This window comes from Chenopodium album, chromosome 2 (assembly GCF_948465745.1).
Source record: "Chenopodium album chromosome 2, dcCheAlbu1.1, whole genome shotgun sequence".
NCBI classification, from domain to species: domain Eukaryota; kingdom Viridiplantae; phylum Streptophyta; class Magnoliopsida; order Caryophyllales; family Amaranthaceae; genus Chenopodium; species Chenopodium album.
In genome coordinates this window covers 26602907-26622588 of record NC_137835.1, presented here as the reverse complement: position 1 = coordinate 26622588, position 19682 = coordinate 26602907, and the positions used below count along the sequence as shown (strand labels likewise).

The following is a 19682-nucleotide window of genomic DNA, read 5'->3' as shown; positions in this document are numbered from 1 at the left end:
TACTTTACATGACTTTTTTTCAAGGATCTTATATGACTTATAAATTATTTGTGGAATTTTTAATTTTTAATTTTTAATAGTTATAAAATTTGCTTGAATAGAAGATCATTTTTATAGTGACCCTGCTGCTTATGATTTTTGGATCCGCCAGTGTGCATGGAGTTGTATTTACATGGCAAAATGCTTAATAAAAATACGTACAAACAAATATAATTTTTTTTAATTATTATCTCTTTGATGTTGTGTAGATATGGGTAGATTGTTTTTTTTTTTTTAATAAACTTTAGTTTAGCAAATTAAGAAACATTTATTTAAAAAAAAAAAAGGTATCATAAGTACTAGGTAGGTAGGTAGTAGAGGTGATCATTTGCGGGCTTTGGCGGATAGCGCGCCAGACTTATGCTTATTTTTTTGTCCAACGGACTTTATGTAGTAAACCCAGCCAAACCCTTTTATGTGGGCTTGATACTTGTCTATGTCTGCTTATTAACCTGTGCTAAAATTATTTTGGTAGAGTTAGTTGTCTTCAAATGTTGTGTTCACAAATATAATGAAAATTAAAAAAAAAAGTTGAAATTATGACATATGTTATAAATATATGAAAGAAAAAACTTATTTACTATGTAATAAGTGTTAATTATAAAATATAAAAATAAAATAAATAATTGTAACTAATAAAAGCTTATAGTTCAATATAGTTTCTTTGTATTTATTTTCTAAAATACAAAATGTCATAATTAACTAACTAAATAGAATTATTAAATTATTATTATTATTATTATTATTATTATTATTATTATTATTATTATTATTATTATTAATGGGTTGGGCGGCCTAGCCTACGATGCATATTTTCTTGTCCATACCCGTCCATTTTTATTGACGGATCAGGCCTAGCCTGCTTAAATATCTATTTTTTTTTAAAAGGTTGTCCAAGTTTGCCCTCTTTGCGGGCCGGGTTGGGCCGGCTTAGTAGGTCGTCCCGCTCATGAACAACTCTAGTAGGTAGTGGGTTGACATGTTTCTATTATTTCTGTTTGATATGTATTTAATTATTAATGATGGTGAGGTTGAGATTGGAGTCTTGGAGATGCTCGTGACTGTCGTGAGGCGTGAGATAATTTAATTAATAAAGTCAATATGAATATATGATAGTTTTAGGTTAAAGTATGAAGACTTGAAAGGTATTGGCATTGCAGACTTGTTGGCTTATCATAGTGCGATTAAAACTTTTATCTTACAAGGAAATAAATATGCATCTCCTACATTTAATTTTTTTTATTTTATTTTAGAAGATACAAGTATTTATTTTCTTGCTAGTGCTAGCTACTTCGTATTATTCTACTCCATAGCATTGTTATACCATGTACCGAGTAGGTAGATATGTGTTAATTCAGATGTCCAGATCGAGTTCAGTGAGGTCAAGCGAAATTTTAAAGTTAATTCAACTAAATTATTGTGTTCACATGAGTTAAAATGTAAATTAGATATTTTTTTAGTCGGTTTTGGATCTGATCATGGGCTGGTTTTGACACCTCTCATAGGCTGGGAGACTCGGATAATGATATTCCTTTTGTATTGCTAGTTAACTAGTTTGGTTATTTATTATCTTATACGAAGTACTCCGTATTTATAGTGTAACACGGATCGGAGTCTAGATGTATGTAGTGCACTAAATTGGAAGAGAGAGGGTATGAAATTAATAAAATATGATTTACCTTGGGTCCACTAATTGAGATAAATGAATTAAATATTGTAAAACTTTTCCAATAAGAAAATGAAGCAAGTGTTTAAAAATGACCGCAAATAAAAAGTGGAGCAAATATTTGAAAACGGAGGGAGTATATGAGAAATAGTTAATATTCTTATTGATTTTAACATATATTTATACGACCTAAGAGACACTATAATCTAGGTTTACAAAAAGATAATAACAAAATAAGAAGATATATATTCAAATCGTTATACGAGATAAATATTAGTGAATATTCACAAGTGATAATTAAAGAGAATATTCTAGTTTAACTACTTTAGACTTCGGCATTGTTATCATAAACTATACTTGTAGCTTTTCCATTGAATCTGCTCTTCACAGAATTTCAATAGCATAGAACTATGATCAATGGATTCCCTAGACAAAACATTATTTCTCTTATTATTTTTAATCATTAACATTTTTTTTTTTTATCATCAAACCAATACATTAATTGAAGATTGAAAGGTATCCCTCATTATTGTCACGATAGTAAGTAATAAAAGGGCATTCTTTTGTAACAAATACAATACATCTTTCTCACTAGATATAAGAAGCTAACACATAAGACTTGTCCGCCATTAAAAAAAAAAAAAAAATTATTGATGTATGATTTTGACAATAAAGGAAATATTAAATTGTACATGACCAATTATATAACTAATTTTAAGTTAAGTGTGTATATAAATATAAGTGCTCTATCAATAAATGTACAAATTGCTTGTTTTGTGGTGATGTGCAAATAATTTAAAACAATTGACATTTACAAACTCCTTCAACAATGCTTTCTCCCTAACCCTTTATTTAAAGGATAATGTTATATAATGCAACCCTAACCCCTAAGGACTACAAATAAGCATTTAACATATTTTCAAATTTAGTATTAATTTAGGAATGTATGACAAAGGTATGTGCAAATTAGTGTAATTTAATGTTATATTACACCTGTAAAAAAAAATGTTATAATATAAAAAAAAAAATTCAATTTTAACTTCTTATATGTAATCTTAAATGCTATATTTATCATTTTCCATACAAAAAAAAAAAAAAAAAAAAAAAAAAAAAGGATATTTTTGAAAAATGAATACATGTTCATCACTATTAATTAATATATATATTGGCGATATAACGCGATTGGCGAATTATGAGGTAACCATAGATCAGAAACTATTCATCTTTGAGGCGTTCAAGGAAGATTTTTGAACCGTTTTATTGTAGGATATGAGAGGAGTGCTGATTCCAAGAAGGGTATCAGTTACTCCCTCCGTTTCGTATTAGTTGCAACACCTTTCATTTTCAACCGTTTCATATTAGTTACAACACTACAATATTTGGAAAAGACCCAACATTATTTTATAATTTCTCTCTCCCACTAACCTCACTTTTACAAATATTTTATTATTTCTCTTTCCTACCAACCCCACTTACACTACTCTTTTTATTATTTCTATCTCTTACTAATAATACTATATATTATAAGCCTATAAACCTAGTCTATAATTTTCTTAAACTATAAGTCAAGCCTACTGTTGAAACTAATGCCTCCATCTCTTTATTACATGCCTGTATTTTTTTTTTTTTTGCGGTGACCAAGATTAAGTGTCTGTTTTTATTTATAGGTTGTACTTTTTTTACAATATTATTCTCTTTTTGATGATTTGTCGCTTTTTTTTTTTTGTACTTTAACATCAATTCCCAATACTTTCTCACTCTTAATCCCCAACCACTTTTTCTTTCTCTCTATCTCTCTCTAACCTCACATGCATAACTCCCTCCGTTTTTAAATACTTGCTTTACTTTCCTTTCTGACCGTTTTTAAATACTTGCTTCCTTTTTTGGAAAGTTTTTACAATATTTAATTTATTTCTCACACTTAGTAGACCCAACATAACACTCTCTCCTCCTATTCTTCCACTACTTTTGTTTTTTACAATTTTTTATTTTCTTAACTACCCTACTACCTCCATAATTTATTACTTTTTTCAATTTCTCCCAAAACTCCGCGCATGGAGAAATTGAGCAAGTATTTTAAAACGGAGGGAGTATTAGTTTTAAGGAATCTTTAATTTTTTTTAATTCCCGTGCAAAATGGAAATAGGCATGTAATAAAGGAACGCAGGAAGTAATTTGTTTTGTTTTTGTTGCTTTTGGCTTTGGCTTGCTAGTTTTTCCTTATTTTTGGGCTTGTCCCTCGTGTTCCCCAAAAAAAATCAAAAAAAAATCATCACATGATTAATTAATATGGGAGGAACTGAGGGAGTAGTGGAGCACTAGACTCGTAGCAACGTTCGCTATTGACGAGTAGTAATCCACCAATTTTTAAAATTTGAACAAAATCTCAATTTCTCTGTTCCTCAATTCTATCTATTTTAATGGCTAGCTACATCTTTGTGTTTTTTCTTTAAAACCTCTAATTAAACATTATCAAAATTCAATTGCAGAAGACATCTCTACTCAAACTCCAGATTCACGAGGTGGGTTCCTTCAATCATAACTATTAATCATCTATGGCTAGTTGGCTACTATGACTCTTATGTGCTCTCTGAAATGAGTAAATGCTCCTGACATGTTGAATGTGTGAGTTACTGACCAATGTCTACATCTTTGAATTGCGGTTTCCATACTATGAACTTGTAGACCGAGACACAATGTACAAAGTTGGATATTTGTTTTATGCAATTTACTTCATCGTAAGCTTTCCCATGTTTCTGAGGTGAGTGTATGCCGAGGACTGAAACTTATTGCATTTAGTTATCCAAGACTCTGGATATTTGGCCTTTAGAAGCAAGTATCTCATTATCTCATTTGCATCTCCTCTACCTCTATGCTAAATATATGTATTTTCTATTGTGAATTTACTACGGAGTACTTCAGAATTGATGAGAAACCTACTGACAAGAGGGACTTAGCAAGGGTTGTTGTTGATGCTCTGGATCGGTGCTGCGATGCTTGTAACGATTATACTGGATTTATGGCGCATTTTCTTGGGACCAATAGTTCCACTTCCAGAGGAAAAGCAGTGTGCTCAAGCTGGGCTACCCTGGTTTGCAGATCATATAATCTCAGCTTAATTGAGATTATTCTATCGTGGAAAACTAGTGCCAAACAAGAAGAACGACAGCAGTAAGACTGTATGAGCAGAAGATACTTTTGTACCAAATTAGCCAATCTTGTAAAACCTATTTTTCAATCTATTGTCAATTTTGTTTCAATTCCCTTGCTAGCTTGGAACAATTAAGGATGCAGGCAGAAGATCTCTATGGCAAAAGCCAAGTGCTCGATCTCTTGCCCGGAGATTGTTCATCACCTGCAGCTGAAGATATGTAGGAGTGTTTCATATTAAATGGCCATTTAAGACTATCAATTTTTGTCAGAATTTTCATCTTTTTTCAAACACATCCACAGTCAACATAGATAAACGTAAACCCTTGATACAAGAACCAATACGTGATTGATTAGGGTTTCATAACTTTCATTAAAGATTTTGATAATGGATACAATTTTGAGTTGATATTATGCTATTGAAGTAAATTTGAGAATTAAGATGATTATTGTGAGTTTATGCGTCTTACCTCATCATTCTTTTACTGATAGCAGTAATAAGAATTTTCCCTAACCTTACATTGAAGGAGGGAGGGACAAAATACAAGTTCATCTTGATGAAATTCTTATCAAGTAAGAGAAAAAAAACTGAGTTTTAGTGGATGTACCTGACTTGGAACATTTGTTTTACTTACTATAGTTAATCCAATGTTTATTATAAATATTTTTGTTTGTTTATGGCAATTGTAATTGTTTTGATAGGTGAAATGTAGTTGTATGGATGTGTACAAGTGCAGGTGCTTGGATCTTTGTTTAATCTTGGAAGATTAAAGCAAGGAATCCTGCCAAAGCTGAACTACTTGCGATCAAAGGGGGAATGGAACTGACTGTGAACTCTTGAATTGTGAAGGCAATAGTGGAAACGCTATTTCGCTGCGCAGTACTCCTGAAGACATAAGCAAGCAGGGCACCCCACGAGCTTGCTGCAATCCTTAGGGACATTGGTGAGCTGCTAAACCATGGCTGCAGCTTCTGTTTTAGCTATGTCCCAAGAGGTTGGCCATTACTTAGCAAAGCTGGCGAATGACATGGATGAGAACGTTAAAGATCACGAGGATGCTCCTTATTGTGTCAAGGATATAAATGAAGAGGACATTGTTGACAACAGGGACTGATGTCAGAGCTTGGGTTTTAAGATCAAAGGATCTTGCTTTTGCAACTGACTTATCTTTTCTTGGTGGAGCTGGGCTCTATTTTGTTGTTGATTTGTTGGTATTTAGAGGATACTTTATTACTTTATATATCCCTTAAACTATTAGCAGGATGATTTGTGAGTAATTTTATTTAATCTTCCCTTTTTCCCTAAAATAAATTTTAGGTGCAGGAAATTGTTACAGGTTGAACAAATAAGGGAATGGGAGATATCTAGAGATTGAACAAATTTTCTACTAACCACAACTTAAGTAGATGAAGAAGGGATAAACCGTTACCTTAAGCACCAAAATGTAGCTCAAGTATACTAGTATAGTACTTGGTCTACAGATGAAGAGGAGATTGCTGAAAAGTTTGAACTGATTTTGCCAAGACGCTAACTTTGAAATTCCATAAATCAGTTTAAATTGTAATTCCTTAGTTGATTCTTCAAGGGAAAGGAATGTAACAAATTCATATATTCTGTTACTAAGATTTCTAGAATCTGGGATGTTAGTTAGGAAGTTAATTAGCCTTTTAGCCTTCAATTTCAATTCAGCTGTCAAATTATATTTCAAGGCCTTAGCACTGAAGCAAATTTATACAATATAATGTGATCAAAACTAAACTTTCATCTGCTCCATTACCCACAGAAGTCAGGTTTTTGCTCCCAAGCAAAATTGGCTTTGCCACCCACACAACTTTCAAAATCTACACTCATGGATCCAGTCATCCAGTTGCTAACTACTGCCGGAAAGAATGCATCTGACTACCATATCTGATATCCAAAATATTGGAGAAGAACTTGGGAATATGATACCCACAATTGTTCGAACTGTTGAACATTAGGGTGTCCAGCCTCATAAACCTGAATATGTTAAAACAGTTGATAAGTTTTCGCAACAAAGAAATTAATCAGTACAAACTCTGAAAACTTGAGTTTAGTTGTGATTGTTGCATACTCGTTAAAGAATTTCAACCCCGACTTATTCTCAATGGTGATGGAGACTACACAATCTTCTGCTCATTTTTGCATGTGTTTCACAAGCATATTATTGCCAGGATACTATTCTTCCGTCATATTTTGTGCATCTTTGTATAAGGATTGGAAGAGAACTGTGGAAATATACCTCTCTCCGAAACTTGGGAATATGACCTGCAACATCCCAAAATTGTTGAACTTGTGCCAGGAAGCAAGTATTTAAAAACCTAAATGCATGAAACATTGATTCTCAGAAACAATAGCATGGTATCAAAGCCTCGTATTGTGAATAATGAGTTATTTTAGCCACAGAGTATCAAATACTCGCATTGCAGGGTCAACGACAAAATATTTGAGGGGTAGACTAAAGATAGCAAAGATGCTTATGTGTACATCATAGGCAATGCATTCTCGTCTAAAATTATTTTTATTTATTTTCTATTTTCCATTTGTCACACTATAAGGTCCGGTATTAAGGTGTAGAAATATTTTAATCTATACATGCATTCAAGCTATATTCTATCAAATGTAATGATGGGTGCCCTTGAGGAGATAGAGTTACTTAGGTTGAGGAACGATAAACCTCCACTTGGTAGTGTTTGTCCTAGTTAACTTTTCACAAAGATTTAGAACATAGGAAAGATCCAATCGGGAATAACTTGATACACATTGAGGGGCCGTTTGGTTGGGGGTATTCATCAAAAGGAAAGGGAATCAACTGCCCTTAATCCCTTTGATGACGTTTGTTAAGCATATTTTTCCATTCCCTTTACCCTCCCCATTCCCCAAAATTCTTCCAACTTGATTCCCTACCCCCCTAGGGTTTTCCACTCCCTTTCCTTAGCCACCACTACACCACCATACCAGGATTACCAGCCACCACCATCCTACCCCAACCACCCTTGTCGCACCTCCACCGCCTCTCATTGCCCCACCCTACCCTCCGAAAAGCTTTCCCCTCCCTCGAAAAACTTCCCCAACCCCAGCAAAACCCTAAATACCCCTCCCCTCCCTGTAAAACCGTCGGCCGCCCCTCCCCCCACCCTCGAAACCCTAGGGGAATGCTATTCATGGTATAACAATCAAAACATCACAACACTGAGGAAATCCTTTAATTCATGGACATAAAGTCTGTCTTCCCATCTCGATCAAATTATACTCTGTGTAAATACCATTTACATGTTCAGGCTTCAGCCATTCAAATTTATTTCAGAATTCACGAAAATTCATATTATGATCGGTGGTCAATACATAAAAGAATTCTAATTATCAGGACAAAGGACTCTTAATCCAGAAATTTTTTAATAATTATGTTAACATCAGTCCCTGCTGTTTTTTACAAAAGGCACTAACAATTTGCTTCGTATATTTTACAAAAGGCAGAAGACACTAAAGCAATTTTTTAATTTTTTGACAAACACACTAAAGCAGGTTTTCCCTCCTAAACTAAAGAAAAATTAAGGGCTTGTTTGGTTGATGTAGGAAGTAAATTCCCATGGGAAATTCTAATTCATGGGAAATTACTTCCTTTATTTAAATTCCTAGGAATTACATAAATATGTTTGGCTGTCATGTGGGAATTTATAAATCATGGGAATTGTGAATGACCAAGGGAGGGGTGGGTAAGTAACTTCCCATGTTTTGTAGGAAGTGAAAATTCCCATGAATTATGACTTCCCCCATATTTACTTTTTAATGTCAACCAAACAACATACCCAAAAGAAAATTCATGGGAATTTTGAGTGCCCATGGAAATTAAAGGCAACCAAACAAGCCCTAATAATAGACACATCGAAGATGTAATCATGGGTCTTTTTTAGTAGGCATTAATTAATATTACAGTGACATAATGCTTATTCTTTTCATATATAAATTAAAACATGCATGGCTAGGGAATTTCTAGTGACATATTTGAGCATTCAAGTACCACAAGTCCCTAATAACTAAATAAATCATATCTCTGCCTATCAAACCAACATTTAGCTGGCTGCCATAACAACCAGGACACAATTTAGCAAAACTCCTTTGCTCTTATAAAAAATACTAGTAATTGAAGTATGTTAGGAGTTCCAAATCAAAATAAGAAAGTTTGTTTACTCATAAATAGCTGCGCCCAATGTAGATTGTATCCCAAATTAATAAAGGAGGGAGTGGTGAGATAATAACACTTACAACAATTAGTTTTCCAGCATTTTCAGGCCTTTTCGCTATTTTTATTGCAGCAGCTGCTGCCGCTCCTGAAGATATTCCAACCTGCAAGCAAGAGTGTGATTCCCCAAAGGCAGCCCTCTATTATTTTATTTTGATTATCAATGGTAGCCCTCTATTATTAAAAACTTACATCTATGGCCTTACTTTTTATTTTATTTCAATTGACTTGGGCGTTGATTGACTTTATAATTTCCAATGCAGTCATATTTATTTTAAAACTTGGGCGTTTATTGACTTATAATTTCGAATGAAGATATTCCAACCTACAAATAAATGTAATTTTATAATAATACAGAGGGCTATCATTGAAAATTTCCAAAATAAAATACACAAAATAAATGAAAAAAAAGGAATACAAAAAAAAATACTGAGAAGTCGAAATTAGGAGATTTAGGTGTCAAATGAAGAATTAGTAATCATTGACATTTTAGAAACACCCCTGAACATGTATCAAGAAAGAAGTTCTTATAAAACAATGTCAAAAATCGATAACATAACACTACCTCCTTTTATAATTGCAATATTTGAGTTTTCATGCTTGTCAATGCACATTTTATATCATTTTATCACTAATTACACTTTAGTAAAAAAGGCAAAATTGGCCGCAACACTCTGAAATATGGCTTAGGTGTACTGAGCACCCTAAACTTTGCGTAGTAGCCTAAACACTGCCACCTATGGTCTTAGGTGCAACGCATGCCATAAATGAAAATTTCAGAGGAGGTGAATCTTCACTCTCTAGATCAATTATGTAGTCTTCCATCCATTTAGCACACATTGTTTCACCTCCTCCTATGAAATAAGTGGCCGAAAATTTTCATTTAAGGCACGCATTGCACTTAACACCATAGTTGGTGGTGTTTTGGCTACTACGCAAAGTTCAGGGTACTCAGTGCACCCAAGCCATACTTCAGGGTGTTGCGGCCAATTTCGCCTAGTAAATATTATAAAAAGTTAATATATTGAAAGTATAAATTGAGACGAATTTAACCAGGCCCCACATGACTATTTTCCAAGCACATAAATCACAAAAGATGGTTAAAGGCGTGTGTGTTAATAGTGTAAATTATCAAACATTGCAATTTAAAAGAATGGAGTAAGTATGATATAGTCCTACTATGCTAACCAATTTCTTAGTTATACCAGTAAACCTTCCTCCAAAGCCAACCTCCTTGCCATTTCAACTGCTTCACCATTAGAAACCTTCAAGTTTCCAAAACCATACATTAGTGAAAAAGTCTAATTGATAGAGTATAAAAATATATTCCTGGCTTCAACCATAAAAACATATTCCTGGGCTTCAACCATAAGCTTAAGCTTTTGGTTGAGATGGTCCACTAACATGGTATCGGAGCCTGTCACGGGTTCGAATCTCATCCACCCCTCCTTCATAGTGGAATTAATTCGCACCAGGTATGGGTGGGCCTGTGTTGCATCCACATTTCAAGTCCAAATGGCCTTTCATGTGAGGGGGAGTGATAGAGTATAAAAACATATTCCTGGGCTTCAACCATAAGCTTAAGATTTTGGTTGAGATGGTCCACTAACACCAATGGACTACATTGAGGCACATATGTTCCAATAAAATTGCTAAAAGAAAATTCAAAGAAAATACATCCAAGGGGTCAATTTATAAGCTAAAAGATGCATAAAAAAGGAGAGAGTAGTCAAGTAATTAAACGATTCAGATACATACAACTATACAAGACCAGAGAAATAATGATGCATTACACTTATGAAGTGTAATTTGGTGAAACTGGCTTATAGGTGAATAATAAAATTAATAGTTTCTGTAAGCACTTCTTAGCTTGTCTTCTTACCATATGTCCATCTCACTTGCATCCATAAGACAATTGAGAAATTAAATACAGAATCTATGAGATGTATGACTCCTAATTGTGGTATAGACGGAAATGGAACAAAAGGAACAAAGCATGACATATATTTTCTTTCCCTGGTATAGCGCCACTCTCACTATACACATCCCTTTCTACTTTTCCTCATGACTGGCAACACAGCCACTTATTTTTATTCTCATCTTCCCTAAATCCTTTTGCCCTAATTTTCAACTCTGCATTGCACAGCAGACTCAACCACACTGAATAATACCAATTTATATGGTGGTTCTAAGGGGTATACAAGACCTATATAACCCAAATACTCATTGTAGAGAGAACAAACCGCCAGATTTAATAACTGTCTCCATCACAAAAGTTCCAAAATAAATTTAACACTTGTATTGACAGTACATATGGTAAGCAGACATAAAGTGCAGCAACGGTAATGGATTTGTATGTATTTTGCAAGGAAAATTAATGGTCATTATCATGTCAATGGAGTTCCACGCTTACAAGCGGGTGTTTTTGTTCACAAATTTTCATTTACACACAATACCATAACTAAAATGGTAAAGGATGGTAATAGAAACTTGTAAAAAAAAAAAAAAAAAAAAAAAAAAAAAAAAAAAAAAAAAAAAAAAAAAACGAAAGAAAAGAAAAAAAAAAAGGTATTTGTAGAGGGACTATCATTATCATGCGCATTGGTATACAATCTTCTTCACAAAATTATTTATATAATCATTACTATTATCACTGTTTATCATAAACAACCAGATGGGCCGTAGGCATTAGAATGTTAAATTATAAGTTGTTGGAAGCGGATGCAAAGGATATAGAAAAGGAAGAGGATGTCTAGTGTGTGTGTGAGAGAGAGAGGGGGAGAGAGAGAGAGAGAGAGAGAGAGAGATGAAAAGAAAAAAAAAGCTGAACCATTTGGCTTTTACTCAAAGAAAAGAGGAGCCATGTTTGTTTATTACAAACAATCAAACGGGCTGCAAAAGTAGTGGAATGTTGGATAATAAAAAAAATGGAAGCAGATGCAGAGAAAATAGAAAAAAGTAACAGGCTGTCCGAGATGTGATGGGGAAAGTGAGAGATGAAAAAAAAAACCATTGGCTTTCACTCAAAGGAAAAGAGGAGTCTTGTTTGGATGGATGACCCAAAATATTAATATTTTTTAGACATATAAAACGATATCCTGCCCCTTCCCCCCAACCCCCCCCCCCCCCCTCTTTCGCCCAATTCATCCCATCACCAAGAATCATGTATATATTTACGCATTATTTTTAACACTGCATTTTATTAGAAAATTGATACTCTGCAACAGAAAAGATGTCGAAAAGGGAGGAAGGAGGGGAGTGCCAATGTTTCAAAAGGCACGTTTCTGCTGCCCAAGTGCTAAGAAAGATCTGAACGAGACACCTTTAATGAGTAACATTGCAGGCATTCATAAATAAATTCTACACAATGGCAGGAGACAGATTTCCAGCATGGTTTCATTCATGGATGTGCCACTGAAATCATTCCTAAATTCTCTAACTACCAAAGCAGGCTATTCAACATATACTTGTAATATCATCACAACTTACAAGATGCTGTGCTAAGAAAGATCTGAACGAGACACCTTTAATGAGTCATATTGCAGGCATTCATAAATAAATTTTCACACAATGGCAGGAGACAGATTTCCAGCATGGTTTCATTCATGGATGTGCCACTGAAATCATTCCTAAATTCTCTAACTACAGAAGCAGGCTATTCAACATATACTTGTAATATCATCACAACTTACAAGATGCATAAGTCTTAACAATTTTAGTTTGTATGATTATACAATGAGGTCAGGCCCACATAAACTGATTAACCTAATTGTGATTTAAATACAGCATGTAACAATATCAAAAAGATACAAAGATCACAAGATAGATTAAGAGAATGGAGGGAAAAATGCAAGTGATAATACCTTCAAAACTTCATCAAGTAATGGAATATCCAATATACTAGGAACATATCCTGCATCCACATGATAAAATTGAGATTAGAGCGTTATAAGCGGAGGGGGGAGTGGACGAAAAAAAGCACCCATTTAAATTATGGCTTGCACTACTAAAATAATATTAATAGATAACGTAGAAACACCATGGTGAAGATAAGGCATGAATCAAGGAAATCACCTGGGTTTTCTCCAGATATCACACCTCTTTCAGCAGGTTCTACACCGATAACCTAAGTATTTGTAACAAATTATCAATGTTGTCATGTTTGATGGGCAAAATAATGTTAAGAATAACAAAGTAAAAAAAAAGTGGAGTATAAATATAAAATAATTGTAACAAAAGGTGACTTTTAGCAAATGTAGGCCTAACTAGTAACCAAAATGCATAGTCAATAACAAGTACCCAGGATGCTAAATGTTTAACTTAAATCCTCAGCAAGATATATGAATTTCAAAGACAGCATTACAAGCCATAAAGATGAGGGTTTAAATTTTGTGGTTTTTCTACAGCTTAAAATTCCCATGATTTCATCCTATTTGGCAACTGTCAAAATAAGCTTTGAGCCTTAGACCTTCCAACCGGGAAATGACTCAAACGATTGCACCATTGATTCAATGACTTAAGATTTCACGAACAAACCACTCATTCACTCAATGTTAGTTGTTTCCTTTTCTTGCAACTACTTGCATCATTTTAAGTCCTTAAGGTCATTGTAATTACCAAAATCACACAAGTTAGGGGGCATTTGGCTTGTTCAAGGGGCAAAAGAAACGAATATAGAAAGTAATACAAGGAGAAAGGAAAGAAAAACCCAAAATTTTCAAGTTGCTTGCTTCTACATAGAAAAGGGAATTAATATTTACAGCTCCTCTCCCTTCCTAATAGTCACCACTTCTGTTCTCTCTCTTCTTCGCTATCATCACTTTCCTTCTCACCCTACCTTACCCACTGTCAGTACCACAAAACTCACCATTAACCAATTTTTAAACTATCATTATTGATTAGCTGCAGTAGACCACAGTTGTCGCCATCAATTCAACTGTCACTGACTATTATAACTGTCAAAATCAACATTATGGGAGTCAAATTTATATAGAGGTTACAGATTTAGGATGCCTGGCAAGTAATTTGATGGTGAAGGTTAAGTATTGTTCGTGGTGGATGGCAAAGAGGCGGTTGCGTCAAATTACTTTCTCTCTTACTTCAGATTTTGATGGTGAGTAGTTGTCAGTAAAAATGATGGTGGTCATGATGTAAAAGCAAAGCCACAATGTTTCGGTTGGGCCGTATTGCAACAGATTTTCAATTGTCTGAACCGACATTGTCCATATCAACTAGGCATATTTCAAAAACCCATGACCTCGTCTGAATCAAATGTTCCAACACTAAATCACCCCGCACTAAACATTACATCCCTTGTTTCACTCAAAAGCTAATTCCTATTCTTAGAATTAGCGAAAGATTCTCCATGTCTCCCCACTTGTGACTATAATCACTTACTATTCTACTCTAACTATAATAGTGTACAAGTATTATAAAATCCTAATTGATAATACTATTAAAACAAGTTTGAATCACGACAACCATGACATACAGGCCTCGATCAATGCATCATATTTGAATCACGACAACCATGACATACAGGCCTCGATCAATGCATCATATTTGACCTGCAACACTACAATTATTTCTGCGATCATAATTGAAACTATATTTTTGAAACCATGATGGTGGGTCGATTTTCATGGTGATTTAAAGGGTTTTCATGGTGGTTGGGTGCCTTTTGTGGTGATTTAGTAGTTCTCGCGGTCAGGTGGTGGGCTTAGGTGATGGAGTGGTTAAATGATGCAGTAGGGTGGTGCTGGTGGTTTATGATGAGTGGTCAAAGTAGTGGTTAAGATTGTTCAAGGATGTTTGAAGAGGACTTTGAAGTTTGAACAACAAATGGATTCAAGGCTGCTGTTTCCTTTCTCAGATTCAAACTCCCAAAAAATAATGTCCATTTCTGATAATATGCTACTGACCTTAATGTCTTTGTTCACCATTTTCAAATAACGTCCAGTGCCAGTGACAGTTCCACCGGTGCCCATTCCAGCGACAAAGATGTCAACACTACCCAAAGTATCTTCCCATATTTCTGGACCTGTAGTTTCAAAATGGACCTGCAATAGCAAGATTTATCAAGAAGCTAAGAATGAATTAGGCAATATAATATGCAAAATCTAATTATAACAACAAGCAAAAGTAATTTTGAAAATACAAAACATGACCTTGGTATTGGCAACATTATTGAACTGCTGTAACATGTAAGCATTTGGAGTGTTTAAAACAAGTTCCTCAGCCTTCTCAACAGCACCTTTCATGCCTTTTACAGGATCTGTTAGAATAACTTCAGCTCCAAATGCACGTAAAAGAATCCGTCTTTCAATATTTATATATGCGGGCATTGTGACAATTAATCTATACCCCTTTGTTGCTGCTGAAAAAGCAATTCCAATTCCTGTATTTCCACTTGTAGGCTCCACCAATATGGACTATTATATGCACAGCAATAGCAAGAAATATAAGAATGTGAAAGAATAACAAAGCCATAGTGAACAAATAATCACATGGAACAATTAGTGGTTACTTGATGAGAAGTATAATTGACTCATGAAAATTGGGTAATGAACTGTAGAATAACACACCTTTCCAGGAGATATGGCTCCACTTTGTTCAGCCTCTGATATCATAGCACACCCAATTCTGAAAGATAAATACAGATATGAAACAAAATTCGATGCAGCTAATATTGTATACAAGGAACAGACTATTGTGAAATTCATTCATGAGACAGTAATATATGACATGACTGCTATGTTGATCACTTTCAAAACAAAGATAGTGATCAGGAGTATATGAGTTGCATAATTGCGACTCAATAACTTAATTAACAATGCATTGAAAATTGGTATATAATGTCACGAAGAATCAATTCCCCCAAATATATGCAGGATGACGACTTTAAAGATAAAAGGTTATAACATAAGTCACATGACAAGGAAGTTCAAGATTTGGAATAGATGACACACTGAGAGTCCAAAATATCATAAGCTAGAAATATCAAAAGCAAAGAAGTGAAGATTTAACCTGCCTAATAATTAAATATGCTTGAAGTTGGCTGCAAATCCAAAGGATGAATTTTAACAGTGCAAGGATAGACTAAAAGACTCGGCCAATGCTAAAGGCACACTCACCTATTTCTTGAAAGTTGAAACCTCTTGTTTCTTATACTTTACTTTATATCAGTAAATTATAACAATAAATAAACAAGCAAACAATGATGAATGTCAGATCTACAATTTCTACAAGTTTGGTTTGACATGCAAATTTATGGGAAGTTGAGTTTTCTAAAAAATGGACGCATGTGGAATTCTCTGTTGACAATAACATAGGAAATAGAAATTCCTAGGAATTCCATCTTGCACAAATCGGAGGAATTAACTTACCTGCTCTCACTAGGTAAGTGGGAATTCCCATGGGTATTAGAAATTCCCACATCCAACCAGACAAACCTAAGCATTTTCTAGAAAAAAAAAATTCAAAGTGTATTGGAGATTCCTACAAAATCATAGTCCCTACATGTAATTAAAACAACCACAAGAGTCTTGACACCTTTTGATTGACATGCATTATTGCATGGCTCTGCATAGGTTTCACATGAGGTTTTTCCTCCTAGAACTAAAAAATTCAGACCAGCAAACCTTAAATAAGGTGAAGTGAACATACCCTATATGTTGCTGATAGATGTTTGGTTTATGCATATGAAAGGAGAAGGAAATCATAGGGGAAAGAATAATTAATTATAAAACTCACATACGAGCATTTGCATGTTCAAAAATAGCTAGAGTTTCAGACAATTACAGAGGAAAAAGGCAAGAAACATTGTATCCAAAGTAGCCAATAACACTTGCAATAAAGATACTAAGTCGGCAATATACCAATGTTAGTACAGTTGGTTCCCAATAACCAGAGACTGCAAGAACAGGTACAACTATACAAAAAAAAAAAAAAAAAAAAAAAAAATCAACATTCAAGAAAAATGCTCACCTGTCCTTTACACTTCGGCAAGGTTCCATGGATTCAAGTTTTGCAGCAACGTTTGCTAAACAGCCTTCAGTCACTCTATTGAGATATATCATTGGTGTGCATCCAATCAACTACTCAAAAATAAAGAGATTGATTGTTAAGTGCAATATTTAACTGCAAGATACTAGAAAATTAAGCTGCAGGCATTTTCAGTGCTATAGCTTCCAAAGCGACTGATCAGGCTGGAACAAATGCACCACAACAGGGGCAGAAGTTATAATAAAAACAGCTATTATTTTCCTGAAAACATATGTAACTACAACAAAGAATATTTGAAAATAATATGATTCACTGAGATGTGTGATTATTGTTGCATTTTACACATAGTACATTTTACAAGCTAAATCTATTTACTCACTCTTCACTTCTTTTCAAGCACTGTCTCACGTATACGACCCTCGGACATGAGAATGGCACTTAAACACTTCATTTTGGACTAAAAGTATGCAAATATCTATAACTGCATTAGACACTCAAACATCTACTAATTGTATCCAAGTAATATAGACCTAATTTACACCTCCCAAAAAACAATGCTAAAAGCTATTACTACTCGCATTTGTTTTCCTCACTTCACAACAAAGTCATGCACATAATCAATAGTTGCTTGCGAAAACCAATGTCACATTCCACAACAACAACAATATCATAGCCTCAATTCCAACGATGGGGTCACCTCATATCGCATCACTCCGAACCCATCACTAAATCAGACACATATAAGAGTTACCAATATGTAACAAATTCAACATTACATAGAAACTAATTCCAAAATAAAACCGAAAGCCAAAGACGGAAAATAAATAAAAAAATAGCCACCACCTGAGTGACATCTTCCGCTATATTGACAGTATCGAGGTCCGGTGCTCTAGCTTGAGTTTTACTGTGGGTGACCAAAGAACTCTTACATTTCTTCAATTTAGAGGGTTTTAGAGTTAGAGTAAAGGGTTTTAGAGGTGTTGAAATTGTCAATGAGTTCAACCATGGTGTTGCCGCCTTGTGCTGTGGTTTGCAGCACCAAGAAATGGCTGAAGATGATGATATAGCCGCCATTGATGATACAGGATAAAGTTCCTGAACCACATTTTGAAAACAAAATTACTTTACTGTATTTTTTATGGATAAATGAACTGCCACCATTTATGAAGTTATTTGTATAGCATAATTGAAGAACATAGATGAAAGAAGAAAGTTGTTACCTCTTGCAAATTGGACTTCCTTTTCTTCAACTGTGTGACTTATCCAACTTCTCAAAGTCTTTCAAGTATCAACATAGGCGTACTTTTTTTTTTTTTTTTTTTTTTTTTACGAAAATGTTTATGTGTTTTTTTTTTTTTTTTTTTTTTTTAAGGAAAGCAACATTGGATCGGAATCTAGTATACAAGTCGGGCTTGGGTCGAGTTTAATCAAGTCTCACGTTGAGTTATTTTAGCTTGTTGAATGATTTTTTTTTTTTTTTTTTTTTTGACAACAACAATTGTTGAATGATTTCTAAGGTTTGTCATCGGTTCAAGACTAGTGCGGATTGAATTGATTTGAGGATCGAAAATCTATACTATATACTAAAGTAATCACCGGAAGGACACTTGGCATGATTTTATGAAAAATTTTCCCTCCAAAATACTCTTTTTATATAAAAAAAAATTCTATTAAAAAAAATTTAACGACTATTTCACCGAATGCCACTGAGCAATTTAAAAAAATTCACCAAATGCCATCGGACTTTTCAAAATTCACCAAATGCCACCGAGTTTTAAAAAAAGGGAAATTCTCAATGGTAGCCCTCTACTTTTGTTTATTTCCAATGGTAACCAACTTTTTTTTCAATTATCTTTGGTAGCCATATACTTTTAAATTTGCTCAACCGTAACCTTAATAATGTTTTTCCGTTAGAATTCCGTTAAAACTAACTATATTGTAAACCAAGGTTAACTTTTAAAAAAAAATAAAACACTTTACCAGCCACCCTCTCCCCCTTCCCTTCCAATCCTCCATTGTTGGTCTTCTTCATTGCCACAACTGGGATTGATTGCTAGCTAGGTCTGATCGGAGCACCTGGTCTTGCCTTGCCCGCCGTCGCAAAGGCTTCTCCCACCGAAAATACCCCGAAAACCTCCCCTTCCCAACTACAAGCCGCCCCCCACAACCCTAATTCCCCACCTGAAACCAGCCCAAACTCGCGTTTTAGGGTGGTTTAAAGGTAGGGATTAATTAGAAATTGGGGGCGCGCGACTCATGGTGGGTGGAAGGGGTCGTGTAATACCCCGTATTTTCAATGTATTTTATAAATTATTTATTTAATTATAAAATATATTTTGGGTCAAACTATTTTAAAGATTTGGATTATAAATAAAGCAAGTGTTTATATTTGGGTCAATAAGTATTTAATCCAAATGTAGCCCATCTTTATTATAAACCCAACCATCCTATTTTTATATTTGGGCCAACTCTTTCATCATCTAAGTTTATGATTTCTATAAGCCCAAAAATTATCCTAACCTACTCTACACTATAAATACTCCTTCAATCCCCAAAATTTC

The 19682-nt window shown here is 34.3% G+C and overlaps 1 protein-coding gene across 5 annotated transcripts; it reads right to left on the bottom strand.

The window, feature by feature from the left end:
* Positions 1 to 6404: 6404 nt before the first annotated feature.
* On the bottom strand, positions 6405 to 18457 carry LOC145597660 (cysteine synthase-like). Of its 5 annotated transcripts, none has more exons than XM_081653883.1 (12): positions 18342 to 18457; positions 17965 to 18216; positions 17104 to 17213; positions 15702 to 15759; positions 15285 to 15548; positions 15039 to 15176; positions 13192 to 13243; positions 12981 to 13030; positions 10323 to 10382; positions 9141 to 9221; positions 6949 to 7195; positions 6405 to 6854 (listed from the first exon to the last, which is right to left on the bottom strand). In XM_081653883.1, exons 2-11 carry the CDS (start codon positions 18193 to 18195, stop codon positions 7064 to 7066), a joined length of 1176 nt encoding a protein of 391 aa, XP_081510009.1. In that variant the 5' UTR covers positions 18196 to 18216; positions 18342 to 18457; the 3' UTR covers positions 6405 to 6854; positions 6949 to 7063. The 5 variants fall into 5 exon arrangements, with proteins under 5 accessions (XP_081510009.1, XP_081510017.1, XP_081510026.1 ...); XM_081653891.1 differs by having other exon boundaries at positions 6949 to 7142; XM_081653900.1 differs by lacking the exon at positions 10323 to 10382.
* Positions 18458 to 19682: the final 1225 nt, after the last annotated feature.

Excerpts from the sequence above, each read along its gene's own strand:
- LOC145597660 (XM_081653883.1), bottom strand. The coding sequence starts at position 18,195 with ATGGCGGCTATATCATCATCTTCAGCCATTTCTTGGTGCTGCAAACCA. Across the intron at positions 17,214-17,964 it reads TAGCGGAAGATGTCACTCAG|TTGATTGGATGCACACCAAT; the intron begins GTGGTGGCTATT and ends ATTTTTGAGTAG. Across the intron at positions 13,031-13,191 it reads GATATCTGGAGAAAACCCAG|GATATGTTCCTAGTATATTG; the intron begins GTGATTTCCTTG and ends ATGTGGATGCAG.